This window comes from Salmo trutta, chromosome 39 (assembly GCF_901001165.1).
Source record: "Salmo trutta chromosome 39, fSalTru1.1, whole genome shotgun sequence".
Classification (NCBI taxonomy): Eukaryota; Metazoa; Chordata; class Actinopteri; order Salmoniformes; family Salmonidae; genus Salmo; species Salmo trutta.
The window spans coordinates 10,768,015-10,790,531 of record NC_042995.1 but is presented as its reverse complement, the minus strand read 5'-3'; the positions used below and the strand labels follow the sequence as shown (position 1 = coordinate 10,790,531).

Sequence of the window (22,517 nt, the reverse complement as noted above, 5' to 3'; positions counted from 1 at the left end):
CACTTAGTATTACTTTCTTAGCTACAGTATACATATCTCCCTGGCATATTACATCATTTATGCAGCAGCATACAAGACATTTTTGTACTTACCTTGTTGTGCCATGCTCACTTGAACAGGAAAGTGGCGCGGCGATCCTTCTTGTGGGCTCTAGAAAGAGGCCTGAATTCCCAACGTGGAATTCCGAGTTGGATGACTGTTCAACATAATCTTTTCTGTATTTTCACCAGTCGGAGCTAGTTTTGTCCGAGCTCCCAGTTGTCTTGAACTCACTGAAGTCTGAGATTTCCCAGTTCTGACTATCCAGTTGTTTTGAACGCAACAGAAGTCATGCTGGATTGACATTATGGCCAATGTATTCAAACTTTTCTGGCCCCTGGCGTTACCTCCTTTTTTGTGATATCCAATTGGTTGTTACGATTTTTTTCTCATTGCTGTAACACCCCTACGGACTTGGCAAAGGTTGAGAGCCAAACCACGCTGCTCGCTTAACTCAAGAGCCAAGCCGCACCAATGTGTCGGAGGAAACACTGTCGAACTGACCACTAGAGTCAGCTTGCAGTCGCCCGGCCCGCCACAAGGAGTCGCTGGAGCATCATGAGGCAAGGGCATCCCGCCAGCCAAACCCTCCCCTAACCTGGACGATGCTGGACCAATTGTGGCCGCCTCATGGGTCATGTGATACAGCCTGGGATCAAACCCGGGGCTGCAATGGCGCCTTGGCACTCATTGTTGAATTTACAATTTTCAACTTGTTGTGTAATGTTTATATCCAATGGCCGATGAGCACCGATACGTTTTATCTATAATTTCTCTTCTCTACAGATCCTGGTTCGATCCTGGGCTCGGTCACAACTGGCCGTGATCAGGGGTCCCATAGGGCAGCGCAAGTGATTTGACGTCATTTTATCTGACCTTGAGCTTTCTTGGGTGGCCATTTCTAATGTGAGTCTATGGCAGCACCCAATATCCTAGAGTTTTTGAGCTCTACCCGTAGATTTTGCGGTGATGTTGTGTCCCCATGAGTGACAGAACATTGAGCCAATCACGGCGCAACTAGAGAACATTACCAACCCCTACGCTCTGTATTTTCCGCTGGCTGCCCCTCCACCACAGAAAGCACTGAGCTAGGCTGAAACACCTGCATTTTGGAGCTGCCTTTAACAAGAAAGTAAAAAAGAGACCATGTTTGTACGCGGCTTTATTAACTCAAATATATGTTTTAGAACACCTACTCATTCAAGGGTCTTTCTTTATTTGTACTATTTTCTAAATTGTAGAATAATAGTGAAGACATCAAAACTATGAAATAACACATGGAATCATGTACTAACCTTCACTTTTGACTTTTTTGGTTATCTTACAAACTAATGTAATAGTATTTATTCAACCTTTAAACAAATAAAACATCCATGGACATATTTTGGGGTTACTGGAACTATAATGTTCTTATGTAGTCAGAGAAAGTGTGCATGTTCAGGACAGCAGGTTTCAGGTCTGTGAGATCTTCACAATTGTTGTAATAATCTGTCAGAACCTTATTGAACAGCGTTTACCACTTGCACCATGTACTGTTAATGCAAACTCAATTGAAGCCCAGTGATAACACGTTGTTGTTGGATAAATAAACTAAATATCTAACATTGTTTTCCCATTTGAACTTTGTTTTGCTTTTATATGGTTGAAAGCGCAGTGATAATAGATTTAGGCAGTGGCCACGTGTCATTCAGGACAGGTGGGACAGAACCTGTTTAGCTAAAAATAAAATGTTATTTTGGCATTAATACGTGTCACATATCAGTTTGCAAACAAAGTAAAAAAATATATATATACACACTACTGGTCAAACGTTTTATAACACCTACTCATTTAAGGGTTTTTCTTTATTTTTACTATTTTCTACATTGTAGAATAATAGTGAAGACATCAAAACTATGAAATAACACATGGAATCATGTAGTAACCAAAAAAGTGTTAAACAAATTAAAATATATTTTATATTTGAGATTCTTCAAATAGCCACCCTTTGCCTTGATGACAGCTTTGCACACTCTTGGCATTCTCTCAACCAGCTTCATGAGGTAGTCACCTGGAATGCATTTCAATTAACAGGTGAGCCTTTTTAAAAGTTAATTTGTGGAATTTCTTTCCTTCTTAATGCGTTTGAGCCAATCAGTAGTGTTGTGACAAAATATAGATCCCTCACTCAATATACCTATACAGAAGATAGCCCTATTTGGTAAAAGACCAAGTCCATATTATGGCAACAACAGCTCAAATAAGCAAAGAGAAATGACAGTCTAGCATTACCTTATTAAGACGTGAAGGTCAGTCAATACTGAAAATGTCAAGAACTTTGAAAGTTTCTTCAAGTACAGTCGCAAAAACCATCAAGCGCTTTGATGAAACTGGCTCTCATGAGGACCGCCACAGGAAAGGAAGACCCAGAGTTACCTCTGCTGCAGAGGATAAGTTCATTAGAGTTACCAGCCTCAGAAATTGCAGCCCAAATAAATGCTTCACAGAGTTCAAGTAACAGACACGTCTCAACATCAACTGTTCAGAGGAGACTGTGTGAATCAGGCCTTCATGGTCAAATTGCTGCAAAGAAACCACTACTAAAGGACACCAGTAAGAGGAAGAGACTTGCTTGGGTCAAGAAACATGACCAATGTTCATTAGACCGGTGGAAATTTGTACTTTGGTCTGGAGTCCAAATTGGAGATTTTTGGTTCCAACCGCTGTGTCTTTGTGACACACGGTGTGGGTGAACAGATGATCTCGGCATGTGTATTTCCCACCATAAAGCATGGAGGAGGAGGTGTGATGGTGTGGGGGTGCTTTGGTGCTGCTTCCCTCTGCAGTTTTCTGTGGGAATGAGTTAGTAGACACAACATGTATCAGATAGAGATGGTGTGATGATCAGTTCTCTGTGGGAATGAGTTAGTAGACACAACATGTATCAGATAGAGATGATGTGATGATCAGTTCTCTGTGGGAATGAGTTAGTAGACACAACATGTATCAGATAGAGATGGTGTGATGATCAGTTCTCTGTGGGAATGAGTTAGTAGACACAACATGTATCAGATAGAGATGGTGTGATGATCAGTTTTCATCACTAGTTTGGGATCATTTTTTTTACTACTAAATGACTATTTCTTTAATGATAAACTTCATGTATTTATTAAATTGTCTTTTCAAAACTAGATTTGTTATGTTAGTCATTGATATTGAATGTGTTTGGGAAAACCATATTCAAGCCAACTAAATTGATCTGCCAATGAAAAATAAAGTTTGTATATGAATTTATGCTGGTCAAACTCTTCTCTTTTGTATAATAAATTATAAAAAACGATGTTTCAAGTGACATATTTAGTTTTTTTTCTGAAGCTAAGGAGAACAGGAAGTTGAAATGAGCATGTCACCACACCTCTACACATTGGGACAAGCGAATTTGCTAGTCACCAATATTATCTAAATCAAATCAGTGATGACTGTTCAACAGTCTTATGGCCTGGAGATAGAAGTGGTTTCATTCTCTCTGTCCCAGCTTTGATGCACCTGTACTGTCCCCGCCTGTTAGATGGTAACAGGGTGAACAGGCCGTGTCTCTGGTGGCTGAGATTCTTGATGATCTTCTTGGCCTTCCACAGAGATCATCTACAATGAATATGTAATGGGTTGAAAACTTAGACACTAAAACAGACACCGCTTTAGTTTTTTAAACCAAGGCTTATTTGTCTAGCCTCTATGGGACCGGCGGGACGAATTCGTCCCACCTACGTAACAGCCAGTTGAATCCTGTGGCGCGATTTTTAAAACGTTTGAAATACTATTACTTCAATTTCTCAAACATATGACTATTTTACAGCTATTTAAAGACAAGACTCTCGTTAATCTAACCACACTGTCCGATTTCAAAAAGGCTTTACAACGAAAGCAAAACATTAGATTATGTCAGGAGAGTGCCCAGCCAGAAATAATCAGACACCCATTTTTCAAGCTAGCATATAATGTCACAAAAACCCAAACCACAGCTAAATGCAGCACTAACCTTTTATGATCTTCATCAGATGACACACCTAGGACATTATGTTATACAATACATGCATGTCTGTTCAATCAAGTTCATATTTATATCAAAAACCAGCTTTTTACATTAGCATGTGACGTTCAGAAAAAGCATACCCCCGCAAACTTCCGGGGAATTTACTAACAATTTGCTAAATTACTCACGATAAACGTTCACAAAAAGCATAACAATTATTTTAAGAATTATAGATACATTACTCCTCTATGCACTCGATATGTCCGATTTTAAAATAGCTTTTCGGATGAAGCACATTTTGCAATATTCTAAGTACATAGCCCAGCCATCACGGGCTAGCTATTTAGACACCCACCCAGTTTAGCCTTCACCAAAATCACATTTCCTATAAGAAAAATGGTCTTACCTTTCCTGTTCTTCGTCAGAATGCACTCCCAGGACTTCTACTTCAATAACAAATGTAGGTTTGGTCCCAAATAATACATCGTTATATCCAAACAGCGGCGTTTTGTTCGTGCGTTCTAGACACTATCAGAATGGTAAATCACGGTCGTGCGCATGACGCAGAACGTGACAAAAAAATTCTAAATATTCCATTACCGTACTTCGAAGCATGTCAACCGCTGTTTAAAATCAATTTTTATGCAATTTATCTCGTAGAAAAGCGATAATATTCCGACCGGGAATCTGCAATTAGCTAAACAGCCGAAGGAAAATACTGCACGGGGGCGAATCGCGCACGCGCCTAATTCTATTGTCCTCTGATGGGACACTTGGAAAAGGGGATTCTGTGTTTCAGCCTGAGGCTGCCTCGTCATCGTTCAGGTTTTTCCCTGGTTCTGAGAGCCTATTGGAGCCCTAGGAATTGTCACGTTACAGCTAAGATCCTGACTCTTCAATAAACAGAAGCAAGAACAACAACACCTTGTCAGACAGGGTACTTCCTGCATGAAACCTTCTCAGGTTTTTGCCTGCCATAGGAGTTCTGTTATACTCACAGACACCATTCAAACAGTTTTAGAAACTTTAGGGTGTTTTCTATCCAAACCTGAACAATAATATGCATATTCTAGCTTCTGAGTTGGTGTAGGAGGCAGTTACATATTTTTTCCAAAATTCTCAATACTGCCCCCTAGCCCGTAGAGGCTAGCTAATCAATCTCAGTTTTATATTTTACATGGTTTAGTAGTAGTTAGCCCATCAATCCAATATTGTCGCTGTTGCGCTGTGGTAGTGTGGAACAGGAAGTTCCGGGTTGGCGCCCACCATTCTACAGAATAAAGAAAACGCCAGAACTGTGCTGACCGTTTCTCTTTATTACTACAGGTATGTAATAGCACGTTTAAACGGACTAATATCGAAAGAACGTCATAACATGTTAAAAAACAAATCCGTCAAGGTATTATCACGTTTGGGAAAGGTTATGTCTTATTTTTCTGTCAAGCCGAGTGAGTGAAGAACGTGATAAGAAATATTTTACAAGCACACAGCACGGGGTTACACACACGTTTTCATTTGTGAGGCTTTCCAGGTTCGTATATAAGTCAGTGGATTTCACCCGGGGATGTTCAGAACAAAAACGTTTTGGAAAGTTGCAGATATAAATCCCATGAATAGAACTGACATGATTCCTTTATATCTGATCGAGGCCAACGTCTCCGTCCTCCTGCAGGATGCATCCCTTGTCCCTACCTATGTGAAGTTAGCCACAATAACGATTAGCCACAATAGTGGAATTTGTGGTTCGCTCTCATTGAAAATGATACAAACTGATTCAAATTAATGGAATGTCGTCATATTTGGACCAGATAACGCTAAACATGGTTGGAATGTTACTTAATTTAAAATGAATTACAATAATTCATTAATTTGAAAATAAACAGAACAAACGGTTGAAATCCCACTGTGGATGTTATAGACCACATAATTGCATTGAGGACATTTTTATATGCACTTATGAATCGGGTTGGATTGTGCACCCATATAACGGTGACACCCACAGAATACAATTACCAAGAGTTAACACATATTAATATCTTAGCTCTTATTGCAGGACTTGGACTGTGAAAAATCACCTTCCCAATCAGTCTATTGCAGGGATACTCCAGTACTATTTGAGAAGGTCCAGTCACACACATTTCCTAGGTGGCAAAGGTCCAGATGGATATTGTCATTTATTGGCGTAGTAACAAACAACTTGCAACCCCCAAATCTTCACAACCCTCTTGTTGGCAGGTTTAAATGTAATATCACACAATTCTATACATTTTGTGATGGGAGCGAGATTTTTTTTGCAGTTTTAAAGCAGATTTCCGGCAATTTTACACATTTCTATGTATTATGTGTGTTTATATGATACCAGGGGTCAAAGCCCAACCAAAAAAGTATTATTATATATATTTTTTGGACCCGTGGTCCGTATTGACCCGCTCTGGGTCCGGACCGCGGTCCGCCAGTTGAGTATGGAGGGTCTTTTGTTTGTGGTGGACATTTATATTGCACTCTACAGCCTTATCTATGGATTGTTCAGTCTACTCAGTGACACCCACAGAACACAACTATGTAGAGTTTACACAAATATTAGCATCTCCGCTCTATTGCAGGACTCTGAAACCACTGTTGTCCGGGAGTTGAACCCTGTCAGCTAAATTGTCATGATAATCAGTGGTTTAAAGTTTCTCTGTACATTTTTGACGAGATGATCATGGCAAAAAAATAATACTTCTGCATTTCCCGCTGTGTAAATGCATTGATTCTCATTGCCAATAGGCTCAGGATAACTCCTGATAAAGTTGGGTAGCTGATGGGTCTATTCAGAGCTTAAATAGACAAAATAATGAATCACAGGAACCAGGACTAATAAAGCCAATGCAACTGGCTGTTTTACAAACGCTAGGCCTACCACATGGATGGACATTCATAAAATTTCATTGCAGGCCGATACTAGGATACACCGCAGTAAGCACGGACCGACGTCTTTTGGTTGTCATTTTTTTGACTTGACCCAAACATTAGACTGGACCAAATCTGAACCAATCACTCAGACCTCATTAGGCAGGTTTTCACTGACCCAGGTGCATTCGACAAAAGCAACGTGGCTAAAAATCTTCGACATGTGTATTGGAGACCGCAGGAGAAATGTTCAAAAGCTCAAACATTTTTTAGCATTAGAGGATGTTAAAGTGTTAAAGAAAGATATATATAATAATAATGTTTGTGGGATCATTTTGACAGTACGAGGTGCGTCATTACGTCCAGCTGTTTTTATCAACAAGATAGTTAAACACTAGCGGGCAATTGGCTGATCTATTTTCTATTCAAACTTTTTCTAAATGTCAACAAAACAATCACTGGGTAACTTCTTGGAAACATAGCTACTGTTTCACAAGATTGGAAAGCACTACAGCAGAGTACAGGAAATACAAGTTTAGTTCAGTACAACAGAGTACAGGTAAATTCAATTGATTGGACATGATTTGGAAAGGTACACACCGGTCTATATAAGGTCCCATATTTGACAGTGCATGTCAGAGCAAAAACCAAGCCATGAGGTCGAAGGAATTGTCCGTAGAGCTCTGAGACAGGATTGACTCTTCCTAGAGCTGGCTCTTCCTAAACCTTTTAAGGACCTCAGACAGGGGTGAAAGTTCACCTTACAACAGGACAACGACCTTAAGCACACAGCCAAGACGATGCAGGAGTGGCTTAGTGACAAGTCTCTGAATGTCCTTGAGTGACCCAGCCAGAGCCCGGACTTGAACCAGATCGAACATCTCTGGAGACCTGAAAATGGCTGTGCGGTGATGCTCACCTTCCAACCTGACAGATCTTGAGAGGCTCTGCAGAGAAGAATGTGAGAAACTCCCCAAATACAAGTGTGCCGAACTTGTAGTGTCATACACTAGAAGACTCAAGGCTGTAATCACTGCCAAAGGTGCTTCAACTAAGTGCTGAGTAAAGGGTCTGAATACTTATGTAAATGTCATATTTCATTTGCCAAAAACTACAAAGCTGTTTTTGCTTTGTCATTATGGGGTATCTAATCCTTTGTACAATAAGGCTGTAATGTAACAAATGTGGAATAAATCAAGGGGTCTGAATACTTTCTGAATGCTCTGTGTGTGAATTTAGGAAATCTACTATCGGTTTAGTGCATTTACATTGTGTAGACTAATTTATAGTGTGAACCTTGTCTAATTTGAAATTAATTGAATAGTTTGTTAATGCTTAGGTACGTGATCTAATATAGTTTGAGAATAAAAGTGCCAGAACTTTCAAGACTTTTGTGTCCGTTTCTCTTTATTACTACAGGCCGACTCAGATTAAGTCTGAGGCCGGTAACATTAATAGTGAGGACAAACCCAGCCTGCCTCTCTCCTTCCACACTGAGTCCAAACCTACAGTCACTGGGTCCTGATTGTGACAGTGGAGCCCAGTTTGCACTGCAGGATCCAGAGATGGCATCAGTGAAGCTGGAAGACTGCAGTCAAACACTGGAGCTGAATGTCAACATTAAAGATGAAGAAGAGGAGGAGACGATTGGGGGATCTGTTTCTCATGGTAAGAGCATGAGTAACAGACCGCCATACGTTTTGACCCAGTCTATTGATAGGTTGAATTCTGTACTACTGACATCACACATCCCTGAACAACTGGGCTATCTGGAGTGTTCAGATAGTAGACTAAAGAAGTGAAGTAGACAAACTGCCAGTGTTTTAAAGTTCTATGAAATGAGTCTGTGTAGTTTCTAACCCTTGTGATAGTGAGAGGAGGATGATATGAAATGAGTCTGTGTAGTTACTAACCCTTGTGATAGTGAGTGGAGGATGATATGAAATGAGTCTGTGTAGTTACTAACCCTTGTGATAGTGAGAGGAGGATGATATGAAATGAGTCTGTGTAGTTTCTAACCCTTGTGATAGTGAGAGGAGGATGATATGAAATGAGTCTGTGTAGTTTCTAACCCTTGTGATAGTGAGAGGAGGATGATATGAAATGAGTCTGTGTAGTTTCTAACCCTTGTGATAGTGAGAGGAGGATGATATGAAATGAGTCTGTGTAGTTCCTAACCCTTGTGATAGTGAGTGGAGGATGATATGAAATGAGTCTGTGTAGTTACTAACCCTTGTGATAGTGAGAGGAGGATGATATGAAATGAGTCTGTGTAGTTACTAACCCTTGTGATAGTGAGTGGAGGATGATATGAAATGAGTCTGTGTAGTTACTAACCCTTGTGATAGTGAGAGGAGGATGATATGAAATGAGTCTGTGTAGTTTCTAACCCTTGTGATAGTGAGTGGAGGATGATATGAAATGAGTCTGTGTAGTTACTAACCCTTGTGATAGTGAGTGGAGGATGATATGAAATGAGTCTGTGTAGTTACTAACCCTTGTGATAGTGAGTGGAGGATGAAATGAGTCTGTGTAGTTACCAACCCTTGTGATAGTGAGAGGATGATGATATGAAATGAGTCTGTGTAGTTACTAACCATTGTGATAGTGAGAGGAGGATGATATGAAGTGAGTCTGTGTAGTTACTAACCCTTGTGATAGTGAGAGGAGGATGATATGAAGTGAGTCTGTGTAGTTACTAACCCTTGTGATAGTGAGAGGAGGATGATATGAAATGAGTCTGTGTAGTTACTAACCCTTGTGATAGTGAGTGGAGGATGAAATGAGTCTGTGTAGTTACTAACCCTTTTGATAGTGAGAGGAGGATGATATGAAATGAGTCTGTGTAGTTACTAACCCTTGTGATAGTGAGAGGAGGATGATATGAAATGTGTCTGTGTAGTTACTAACCCTTGTGATAGTGAGAGGAGGATGATATGAAATGAGTCTGTAGTTACTAACCCTTGTGATAGTGAGAGGAGGATGATATGAAATGAGTCTGTGTAGTTAGTAACCCTTGTGATATTGAGTGGATGATGATATGAAATGAGTCTGTGTAGTTACTAACCCTTGTGATAGTGAGAGGAGGATGATATGAAATGAGTCTGTGTAGTTACTAACCCTTGTGATAGTGAGAGGAGGATGATATGAAATGAGTCTGTGTAGTTACTAACCCTTGTGATAGTGAGAGGAGGATGATATGAAATGAGTCTGTGTAGTTACTAACCCTTGTGATAGTGAGTGGAGGATGATATGAAATGAGTCTGTGTAGTTACTAACCCTTGTGATAGTGAGAGGAGGATTATATGACTCATACTTTTCGCCCCTTTTTGGCTTAGGTTGTTGAATAGCTTTTAAGGCTGACCCAATTTAGTCGATTGGTCGATAGGCTGTTGGTCGACCAATATGTTTTTAGTCGAGCAGTGGCATATATATATATAATGTATGGCACACAAGACACCTGTCTGATTCACGCCTGTCTGAGTGGACTCGTCCATTGCCTGTCTGAGTGGACTCGTCCATTGCCTGTCTGAGTGGACTCGTCCATTGCCTGTCTGAGTGGACTAGTCCATTGCCTGTCTGAGTGGACTAGTCCGTTGCCTGTCTGAGTGGACTAGTCCGTTGCCTGTCTGAGTGGACTACTCCATTGCGGAGGCTGTGGGGATGGCAAACCAGTATCATCAGCAGTACTTTTACCGTTAATTCCCATAATTTCTAATCTACAATGTTTGTTTAATTATGGGAATGCATTCAATATTGTAATAATAATAATAATAATAATAATAATAATGTCTTACCATTGTCATTGTTGGAGTGGACACGTTGTTTGCAGAGCAACAACCTAGGCTACACTTGTGAGAAAAACATTTTGGTTTATTTCATTGCATTTACGAGTTTACAATTTATTCATTGACAGGAGCGCTCCAAACAATAGACAATCTAGTAAGGACACGCACCTATGCTACCTGGCCTGATTACACATAGAAGTAGGCCTATAGGCTACCTGGCCTGATTACACATAGAAGTAGACCTATAGTCTACCTGGCCTGATTACACATAGAGGTAGGCCTATAGGCTACCTGGCCTGATTACACATAGAAGTAGACCTATAGTCTACCTGGCCTGATTACACATAGAGGTAGGCCTATAGGCTACCTGGCCTGATTACACATAGAAGTAGACCTATAGTCTCCCTGGCCTGATTACTCATAGAAGTAGACCTATAGTCTACCTGGCCTGATTACACATAGAAGTAGGCCTATAGGCTAGCTGGCCTGATTACACATAGAAGTAGACCTATAGTCTACCTGGCCTGATTACTCATAGAAGTAGACCTATAGTCTACCTGGCCTGATTACACATAGAAGTAGGCCTATAGGCTATCTGGCCTGATTACACATAGAGGTAGGCCTATAGGCTAGCTGGCCTGATTACACATAGAAGTAGGCCTATAGGCTAGCTGGCCTGATTACACATAGAAGTAGACCTATAGTCTACCTGGCCTGATTACACATAGAAGTAGGCCTATAGGCTACCTGGCCTGATTACACATAGAAGTAGGACCTATAGTCTACCTGGCCTGATTACACATAGAAGTAGGCCTATAGTCTGCCTGGCCTGATTACACATAGAAGTAGGCCTATAGTCTACCTGGCCTGATTACTAATAGAAGTAGGCCTATAGTCTACCTGGCCTGATTACACATAGAAGTAGACCTATAGTCTACCTGGCCTGATTACACATAGAAGTAGGCCTATAGGCTACCTGGCCTGATTACACATAGAGGTAGGCCTATAGGCTAGCTGGCCTGATTACACATAGAAGTAGGCCTATAGGCTACCTGGCCTGATTACACATAGAAGTAGGACCTATAGTCTACCTGGCCTGATTACACATAGGAGTAGGCCTATAGTCTACCTGGCCTGATTACTCATAGAAGTAGTGCTATAGTCTACCTGGCCTGATTACTCATAGAAGTAGGCCTATAGTCTACCTGGCCTGATTACACACACAAGTAGCTCTATAGGCTACCTGGCCTGATTACACACATAAGTAGGCCTATAGTCTACCTGGCCTGATTACACATAGAAGTAGGCCTATAGTCTACCTGGCCTGATTACTCATAGAAGTAGGCCTATAGTCTACCTGGCCTGATTACACATAGAAGTAGGCCTATAGTCTACCTGGCCCTGATTACACATAGAAGTAGGCCTATAGTCTACCTGGCCTGATTACTCATAGAAGTAGGCCTATAGGCTAACTGGCCTGATTACACATAGAAGTAGGCCTATAGTCTACCTGGCCTGATTACACACATAAGTAGGCCTATAGGCTACCTGGCTTGATTACACACAGAAGTAGGCCTATCGTCTACCTGGCCTGATTACTCATAGAAGTAGGCCTATAGTCTACCTGGCCTGATTACTCATAGAAGTAGGCCTATAGTCTACCTGGCCTGATTACTCATAGAAGTAGGCCTATAGTCTACCTGGCCTGATTACACATAGAAGTAGGACCTATAGTCTACCTGGCCTGATTACACATAGAAGTAGACCTATATTCTACCTGGCCTGATTACACATAGAAGTAGGCCTATAGGCTAGCTGGCCTGATTACACATAGAAGTAGACCTATAGTCTACCTGGCCTGATTACACATAGAAGTAGACCTATAGTCTACCTGGCCTGATTACTCATAGAAGTAGACCTATAGTCTACCTGGCCTGATTACACATAGAAGTAGGCCTATAGGCTATCTGGCCTGAATACACATAGAGGTAGGCCTATAGGCTAGCTGGCCTGATTACACATAGAAGTAGTCCTATAGGCTAGCTGGCCTGATTACACATAGAAGTAGATCTATAGTCTACCTGGCCTGATTACACATAGAAGTAGGCCTATAGGCTACCTGGCCTGATTACACATAGAAGTAGGACCTATAGTCTACCTGGCCTGATTACACATAGAAGTAGGCCTATAGTCTACCTGGCCTGATTACACATAGAAGTAGGCCTATAGTCTACCTGGCCTGATTACACATAGAAGTAGGCCTATAGTCTGCCTGGCCTGATTACTAATAGAAGTAGGCCTATAGTCTACCTGTCCTGATTACACATAGAAGTAGGACCTATAGTCTACCTGGCCTGATTACACATAGGAGTAGGCCTATAGTCTACCTGGCCTGATTACTCATAGAAGTAGGCCTATAGTCTACCTGGCCTGATTACTCATAGAAGTAGGCCTATAGTCTACCTGGCCTGATTACACACACAAGTAGGCCTATAGGCTACCTGGCCTGATTACACACATAAGTAGGCCTATAGTCTACCTGGCCTGATTACACATAGAAGTAGGCCTATAGTCTACCTGGCCTGATTACTCATAGAAGTAGGCCTATAGTCTACCTGGCCTGATTACACATAGAAGTAGGCCTATAGTCTACCTGGCCCTGATTACACATAGAAGTAGGCCTATAGTCTACCTGGCCTGATTACTCATAGAAGTAGGCCTATAGGCTAACTGGCCTGATTACACATAGAAGTAGGCCTATAGTCTACCTGGCCTGATTACACACATAAGTAGGCCTATAGGCTACCTGGCTTGATTACACACAGAAGTAGGCCTATCGTCTACCTGGCCTGATTACTCATAGAAGTAGGCCTATAGTCTACTGGCCTGATTACTCATAGAAGTAGGCCTATAGTCTACCTGGCCTGATTACTCATAGAAGTAGGCCTATAGTCTACCTGGCCTGATTACTCATAGAAGTAGGCCTATAGTCTACCTGGCCTGATTACTCATAGAAGTAGGCCTATAGTCTACCTGGCCTGATTACTCATAGAGGTAGGCCTATAGTCTACCTGGCCTGATTACTCATAGAAGTAGGCCTATAGTCTACCTGGCCTGATTACACATAGAAGTAGATCAATAGTCTACCTGGCCTGATTACTCATAGAAGTAGGCCTGTAGTCTACCTGGCCTGATTACACATAGAAGTAGGCCTATAGTCTACCTGGCCTGATTACTCATAGAAGTAGGCCTATAGTCTACCTGGCCTGATTACACATAGAAGTAGGCCTATAGTCTACCTGGCCTGATTACACATAGAAGTAGGCCTATAGTCTACCTGGCCTGATTACTCATAGAAGTAGGCCTATAGTCTACCTGGCCTGATTACACATAGAAGTAGGCCTATAGTCTACCTGGCCCTGATTACACATAGAAGTAGCCCTATAGTCTACCTGGCCCTGATTACTCATAGAAGTAGGCCTATAGTCTACCTGGCCTGATTACTCATAGAAGTAGTCCTATAGGCTAGCTGGCCTGATTACACATAGAAGTAGGACCTATAGTCTACCTGGCCTGATTACTCATAGAAGTAGGCCTATAGTCTACGTGGCCTGATTACTCATAGAGGTAGGCCTATAGTCTACCTGGCCTGATTACTCATAGAAGTAGGCCTATAGTCTACCTGGCCTGATTACACATAGAAGTAGATCAATAGTCTACCTGGCCTGATTACTCATAGAGGTAGGCCTATAGTCTACCTGGCCTGATTACTCATAGAAGTAGGCCTATAGTCTACCTGGCCTGATTACACATAGAAGTAGATCAATAGTCTACCTGGCCTGATTACTCATAGAAGTAGGCCTGTAGTCTACCTGGCCTGATTACACATAGAAGTAGGCCTATAGTCTACCTGGCCTGATTACTCATAGAAGTAGGCCTATAGGCGAGCTGGCCTGATTACACATAGAAGTAGGCCTATAGCCTACCTGGCCCTGATTACACGTAGAAGTAGGCCTATAGGCTAACTGGCCTGATTACACATAGAAGTAGGCCTATAGGCTAACTGGCCTGATTACACATAGAAGTAGGCCTATTGGCTACCTGGCCCTGATTACACATAGAAGTAGGCCTATAGGCTAGCTGGCCTGATTACACATAGAAGTAGACCTATAGGCTAGCTGGCCTGATTACACACAGAAGTAGACCTATAGGCTACCTGGCCTGATTACACATAGTAGGTCTATAGGCTACCTGGCCTGATTACACATAGAAGTAGGCCTATAGGCTAGCTGGCCTCTGTGCAAATGTAGGCCTATAAATGTGCCCATTTGGGGATCTGATACTATTTCTGATTGTCTTAATTCATTGGACAGGAAAAGGCGCAACTCTCACTCATGACTTTGTTTTTGTTCTATTAAGCAAGTTTAAAATATTGACGTTTGAAGGGCATTGAAGACCGAAACGTCAATCTTTTAAACTTGCTTAATAAAACTAAGATTTTTGAAATGGTGAGCGAGTGTTGCGCCTTTTGCTGTTCAATGATGTTTACACATTTTTAGGTTGCACCTCTACTCACGTTGGTTGAGCACCTTCATCTTCTTTCCAAATTTGATTGTCTTAACTCACCATCACTGTGGAGTTTCTCAAAGTAATTTTTCTTCGCCTCAAACAGCAAGTTAACAAAGTCTGTTTTTACAACCAGTGAGAATGACAATAGTTCCTCAACAGCCTATTTGAAAAATCTTTCCATCTCTCTCCCTTTTGATAACCACTTAGCATGAAAGGGGAAAAACTGTAATGCTCTGATCCAGTGGAAATGTCATAAAATAGGCCTATCTGTTTACTTCTTATCCCTTGCGCAAAATAGCCTATAGCTCTGTCTGTCTGTCTGGAGCTCACCAGCATGGGAAACTCTAAGGGCCCAGAATATTTTATACAATGTTGCACGTTTGCTAGCACAGGCCAGACCAAATGATTAGTTGGATGCAATGTTTCAAGTTTCTTGCAGACAGGCCATGTGTAGCCAATTTGATTCATAGGATATCTATTTTCATCAGGATATGTTCTACATGCAGGCTGCAGTGTTTTTGTTGGCTTTATGTAGGCTGTTTTTACATATTGGCAATAGAAGTAACTTTTTAGAATTGAATAATTTTAATTTAGATATAATTTTGGTTAACCACATGACATTGATTTGAGATATTAAGACTTGAAACGGTTCCATGAAAATGTGCAGATGAAAATCATAACTGGCACGCAGATCAGTAGAAATGGTACGATAACCTGCCACTCCAAATGGAAAAATCTGTTGACCGCTGGTGTAGCCTATAACCGACCGCTGGTGTAGCCTATTACCGACCGCTGGTGTAGCCTATTACCGACCGCTGGTGTAGCCTATTACCGACCGCTGGTGTAGCCTATTACCGACCGCTGGTGTAGCCTATTACCGACCGCTGGTGTAGCCTATTACCGACCGCTGGTGTAGCCTATTACCGACCGCTGGTGTAGCCTATTACCGACCGCTGGTGTAGCCTATTACCGACCCTGGTGTAGCCTGTTACCGACCGCTGGTGTAGCCTATTACCGACCGCTGGTGTAGCCTATTATCAGCGACTTCAGGAGGGTAGCGGCAGAATCTGAGAAGGCCAGCAGCAGTGGGGAGAAGGAGGGTTGGGAACAGGTTTTTTTTCTCTTCTGGTTAGGCTGTATTGATCTCTGGCTCCCTCTTTAGTAATTTGTCTTGATTTTTTTATTGCAGTGCTTAAAGCATCAGACAAGCTCAGCAGCCTACATAAAGTTGATTTTATTCAAACAAAGGGTGTGTCTATATTTGGAAAAATACAAGTTTTAAAATGTATACCAATCGATTGGTCGAAAGAACAGACGACTCTGTCGACCAGGATACATTTTTTTGTCGGGACAGCTCTAATAGCTTTATTCCCTGTATTCTACAGCCTACTGTTATGAAGTCATATGTATATCACCCCAACTGACTGGTTCTTCTGATGTTGTTCACACAGGAGACCATGTTGAGACATTCTCTACATCCAGAGAGCAACAGCAGGAAGATCACAGAGCTAAGAGGTCTCACCCCTGCCCACATTGTGAGGAGATTTTCCCATTTCTATCAAAACTAAAAATACACCTAAAAATACACACAGGAGAGAATCTGTATTCCTGTACTGACTGTGGGAAGAGTTTAAAAACATCACAGGCTCTGACAGTTCATCAGAGAGTGCACACTGGAGAGAAACCTTACTCCTGCTCTGATTGTGGGGAGCGTTTCTCTCATCAGAGCAACTTAAAAACACATCAACGTATACACACTGGAGAGAAGCCTTACTACTGCTCTGACTGTGGAAAATGTTTCACAACATCAACTGGGCTAAGAGTTCATCAGAGAACACACACAGGAGAGAAGCCTTACTTCTGTTCTGACTGTGGGAGGAGTTTCATAACATCAAGGACTCTGACAGTTCATCAGAAAATGCACACTGGAGAGAAACCTTACTACTGCTCTGATTGTGGGGAAAGTTTCTCTCAACAGAGCAATTTTAAAACACACCAACGTACACACACAGGAGATAAGCCTTACTACTGCTCTGACTGTGGGAAGGGTTTCTCTCAACAGATCCACTTAAAATGTCACCAGCGAATACACACAGGAGAGAAGCCTTACTCCTGCTCTGACTGTGGGAAGGGTTTCTCCCAACAGAGCAACTTAAAATGTCACCAACGCATACATAAAGGAGAGAAGCCTTACTCCTGCTCTGACTGTGGGAAGTGCTTCACAACATCAACTGAGCTAAAAGTTCATCAAAGAGGACACACAGGAGAGAAGCCTTACTCCTGCTCTGACTGTGGGAAGAGTTTCTCCCAACAGGGCAGCTTAAAAATACACCAACGTATACATAAAGGAGAGAAGCCTTACTCCTGCTCTGACTGTGGGAAGTGCTTCACAACATCAACTGAGCTAAAAGTTCATCAAAGAAGACACACAGGAGAGAAGCCTTACTTCTGCTCTGACTGTCGGAAGAGTTTCTCCCAATTGGCTACCTTAAAAACACATCAACGTATACATAAAGGCAAGAAGCCTCATCAGTTGTCTCAGACCAGTTAAGATTAGTCACTCCATCACTTCATTCTCATCTCATAAAGGAAGTGGTAACAGTGAATTTGATAACATTAAGATGAACACTCTATTGTAATCCTATTGTTTCTCACTGACAACTGTGCAGAGGAAAGGGAGCGTTATAGAATGTCATTGGAAATTGGGGTGGTGCTGGAGATGTTGAATATGACGTTGAAACATTTAAACATTTTCTTTTAAGTCAAAAACAAAAGGAGGGTAGTTGATTGGTCGGGGTGGATGGGTCAGCATATAACATGAACGTCTAGTAACCCAAAGGTTTCCTGTTTGAATCTCATCACGGACAACTTTAGCATTTTAGCTAATAAGCAACTTTGCAACTACACTACATGACCAAAAGTAAAAAGAACATCTCATTCCAAAATCATGGGCATTCATATGGACTTGGTCCCCCCTCTGCTGCTATAACAGCCTCCACTCTTCTGGGAAGGCTTTCCACTAGATGTTGGAACATTGCTGTGGGGACTTTCTTTCATTTGGCTCGAAGTCAGCGTTCCAATTCATCCCAAAGGTGTTCGATGGGGTTGCGGTCAGGGCTCTGTGCAGGGCAGTCAAGTTCTTCCACACCGATCTCGATAAACTATTTTTGTATGGACCTCGCTTTGTGCATAGGAGCATTGTCATGCTGAAACAGGAAAGGGCCTTCCCCAAACTGTTGCCACAAAGTTGGAAGCACAGAATCGTCAAGACTGTCATTGTATGCTGTAGCATTAAGATTTCCCTTCACTGGAACTAAGGGACCTAGCCCGAACCATGAAAAACAGCCCTAGACCATTATACCTCCACCAAACTTTACATTTGGCACTATGCATTGGGGCAGGTATCGTTCGCCTAGCATCCACCAAACCCAGATTTGTCCATCAGACTTCCAGATGAGGCGTGATTCATCACTCCAGAAAGTCCAATAGCTTTACACCACTCCAGCTGACGCTTGGCATTGCACATGGTGATCTTAGGCTTGTGTGCAGCTGCTCGGCCATGGAAACCCCTTTTTTGTGAAGCTCCCAACGAACAGTTCTTATGTTGACGTTGCTTCCAGAGGCAGTTTGGAACTCGGTAGTGAGTGTTGCAACTGAGGACAAAGTATTTTTACGCGCTTCAGCACTTGGCGGTCCTGTTCTGTAAGCTTGTGTGGCCTACCACTTCACGGCTGAGCTGTTGTTGCTCCTAGACGTTTCCACTTCACAATAACAGCATTTATAGTTGACCGGGGCAGCTCTAGCAGGGCAGAAATTTGACGAACTGACTTGTTGGAAAGGTGGTATCCTATGACAATGCCACTTTGAAAGTTGCTGAGCTCTTCAGGCCATTCTACTGCCAACATTTGTCTATGGAGATTGCATGGCTGTGTGCTCGATTTTATACACCGGTCAGTAATGGGTGTGGCTGAAATTGCCGAATCCACTAATTTTAAGGGGTGTCCACATACTTTTGTGTGTGTATACAGATATATAGAGAGATATATAGATATCTCAGCAAAAAAAGAAACGTCCTCTCACTGTCAACTGCGTTTATTTTCAGCAAACTTAACATGTGTAAATATTTGTTTGAACATAAGATTCAACAACTTAGACATAAACTGAACAAGTTCCACAGACATGTGACTACCAGAAACTGAATAATGTGTCCCTGAACAAAAGGGGGGGGGCGGGGGGGGGGGGGGGGGTCAAAATCAAAAGTAACAGTCAGTATCTGGTGTGGTCACCAGCTGCATTAAGTACTGCAGTGCATCTCCTCCTCATGGACTCCACCAGATTTACCAGTTCTTGCTGTGAGATGTTACCCTACTCTTCCACCAAGGCACCTGCAAGTTCCCGGACATTTCTGGGGGGAATGGCCCAAGCCCTCACCCTCCGATCCAACAGGTCCCAGACGTGCTCAATGGGATTGAGATCCGGGCTCTTCGCTGGCCATTCCTGTCTTGCAGGAAATCACGCACAGAACGAGCAGTATGGCTGGTGGCATTGTCAGGATGAGCCTGCAGGAAGGGTACCACATGAGGGAGGAGGATGTCTTCCCTGTAACGCACAGCGTTGAGATTGCCTGCAATGACAACAAGCTCAGTCCGATGATGCTGTGACACACCGCCCCAGACCAATGACAGACACTCAACCAAATCGATCCCGCTCCAGAGTACAGGCCTCGGTGTAACGCTCATTCTTTCGACGATAAACGAAAATCCGACCATCACCCCTGGTGAGACAAAACCGTGACTCGCCAGTGAAGAGCACTTTTTGCCAGTCCTGTCTACGACGGTTGGTTTGCGCCCATAGGCGATGTTGTTGCCGGTGATGTCTGGTGAGGACCTGCCTTACAACAGGCCTACAAGCCCTCAGTCCAGCCTCTCTCAGCCTATTGCGGACAGTCTGAGCACTGATGGAGGGATTGTGCGTTGCTGGTGTAACTCGGGCAGTTGTTGTTGCCATCCTGTACCGCAGGTGTGATGTTCGGATGTACCAATCCTGTGCAGGTGTTGTTACACGTGGTCTGCCACTGCGAGGACAATCAGCTGTCCGTCCTGTCTCCCTGTAGCGCTGTCTTAGGCGCCTTACAGTACGGACATTGAAATGTATTGCCCTGGTCACATCTGTAGTCCTCATGCCTCCTTGCAGCATGCCTAAGGCACGTTCACGCAAATGAGCAGGGACCCTGGGCATCTTTCTTTTGGTGTTTCTCAGAGTCAGTAGAAAGGCCTCTTTAGTCTCCTAAGTTTTCATAACTGTGACCTTAATTTCCTACCGTCTGTAAGCTGTTAGTGTCTTAACAACCGTTCCACAGGCGCATGTTCATTGAACAAGCATGGGAAACAGTGTTTAAACCCTTTACAATGAAGATCTGTGAAGTTATTTGGATTTTTACAAATTATCTTTGAAAGACAGGGTCCTGAAAAAGGGACGTTTCTTTTTTTGCTAAGTTTATATGGTGTACTCAGCATGTGAGGTTAGCATGTAACTATTTAGCATGCTAATTAATGTTAATAACATCAAATTGGAATAAGTAAAATATCATACGTATTTCATATTCGTAACATATTGTATGAATTGTAATTCGTAATATACTTATACGTCCTACAAATCGTATTATATTACATTCGTAGGCCAATGTCATTTAACATAATATACTGGTATCATACTAAAGTGAGCGGTATGGATTTTTGTAAGATATAATATGTTTTGATCTGACACCAAGTTGTCCCTCAGGGCTTTGACCGTTGTTGCATCTGTTTGTCGCTCTGGATGGGAGTCTGTCAGATGACTAATGTGATGTAGATGTCGAGCGGCTTCACTGCAAATAAATTGTATGTTTTAAATATTCAACAATGATAATAAATAAAATAAAAAGTTATTCCCCTGCAGGTAGAGATGGTGTGATGATCAGTTCTCTGTGGGAATGAGTTAGTAGACACAACATGTATCAGATAGAGATGATGTGATGATCAGTTCTCTGTGGGATTGAGATAGTAGACACAACATGTATCAGATAGAGATGGTGTGATGATCAGTTTTCTGTGGGAATGAGTTAGTAGACACAACATGTATCAGATAGAGATGATGTGATGATCAGTTCTCTGTGGGAATGAGTTAGTAGACACAACATGTATCAGATAGAGATGATGTGATGATCAGTTTTCAACATTAGTTTAGGTGGATTCTTTTTTTACTACATAATGACTTTTGTTTAATGATACAGGCTATGAAATGACTACGTGTTTATTACATTGTCTTATAAAACTAGATTGATTACTTTAGTCATGGATACATTTATTTGGATAACTGCAATGAATGTAATTGATATGCCTATGAAAAATAAACATTCTACATGAATTTGTGCTGGTTTAACCTTTTGTATTTTCTGTATAGTTAACCCCAAAAACAATGTTTTTGTTTAATTCATGGCATTCAAAATATCTATTAAGTCAAAACATGTCACTACACCTTTACACACCACCATTGGGACAATCCAATTTGCTACAATGCATACAAATTAATGTTTTGTAGTGTAAAGGACTTGAATATGTTTCTTATTAAATTACAGTTAAATAAAACAAAAACAAATTGTCATTTTTAAAGTGTTTTATATGGTGCCAAAGTCCAGGGACAGCATTACCACCACAATACAATAATGACCCAGTTACTATTGGGGAATGGAACCAGAGAGGAAGCTTGTGTTACCTTTCTCACACCACTGCAGTATTCATTTCAACAGACCTTTTCCACGACCCTTAGTTAGAGTTCAATATATTCCCAAGACTATATTGAGGGTCAGACTGTTGAAATGCCCAATTGATTATGTAAATCTACCACAACCTTTCCTATTGTGTTAGTAAGCACCACTGCATTTTAGGAAGCCATTGTTCAAAATGTGTTCATACACACAGTAACAATGGAAGGGGGTGTGGCATGCACAGGGGAGGAGGTTGATCTCAGACTTCTATTTAGGACTGGGATACTATTCAGAGTTGACAAATTCCACACTCCAAACCTACAGTCACTGCGTCCTGATTGTGACAGTGGAGCCCAGTTTGCACTGCAGGATTCAGAGATGTCATCAGTGAAGCTGGAAGACTGCAGTCAAACACTGGAGCTGAATGTCAGCATTAAAGATGAAGAAGAGGAGGAGACGATTGGGAAATCTG

The 22,517-nt window shown here is 41.9% G+C and overlaps 1 protein-coding gene across 3 annotated transcripts in view; it reads left to right on the top strand.

Moving 5' to 3' along the window:
• Nucleotides 1-22,517, top strand: part of LOC115179502 (zinc finger protein OZF) — a 155,173-nt gene that overhangs the window by 75,934 nt on the left and 56,722 nt on the right. The window contains exon 4 of one of the 3 annotated variants that reach the window (XM_029741072.1): nt 16,752-18,074. The exons of the other annotated variants lie outside the window; for them this stretch is intronic. Within the exon in view, the coding sequence (XP_029596932.1) occupies nt 16,752-17,851 (1,100 nt within the window). The 3' untranslated portion in view covers nt 17,852-18,074. Of the gene's footprint in view, nt 1-16,751; nt 18,075-22,517 lie in introns of those variants that run through there. 3 annotated transcript variants of the gene reach the window in all.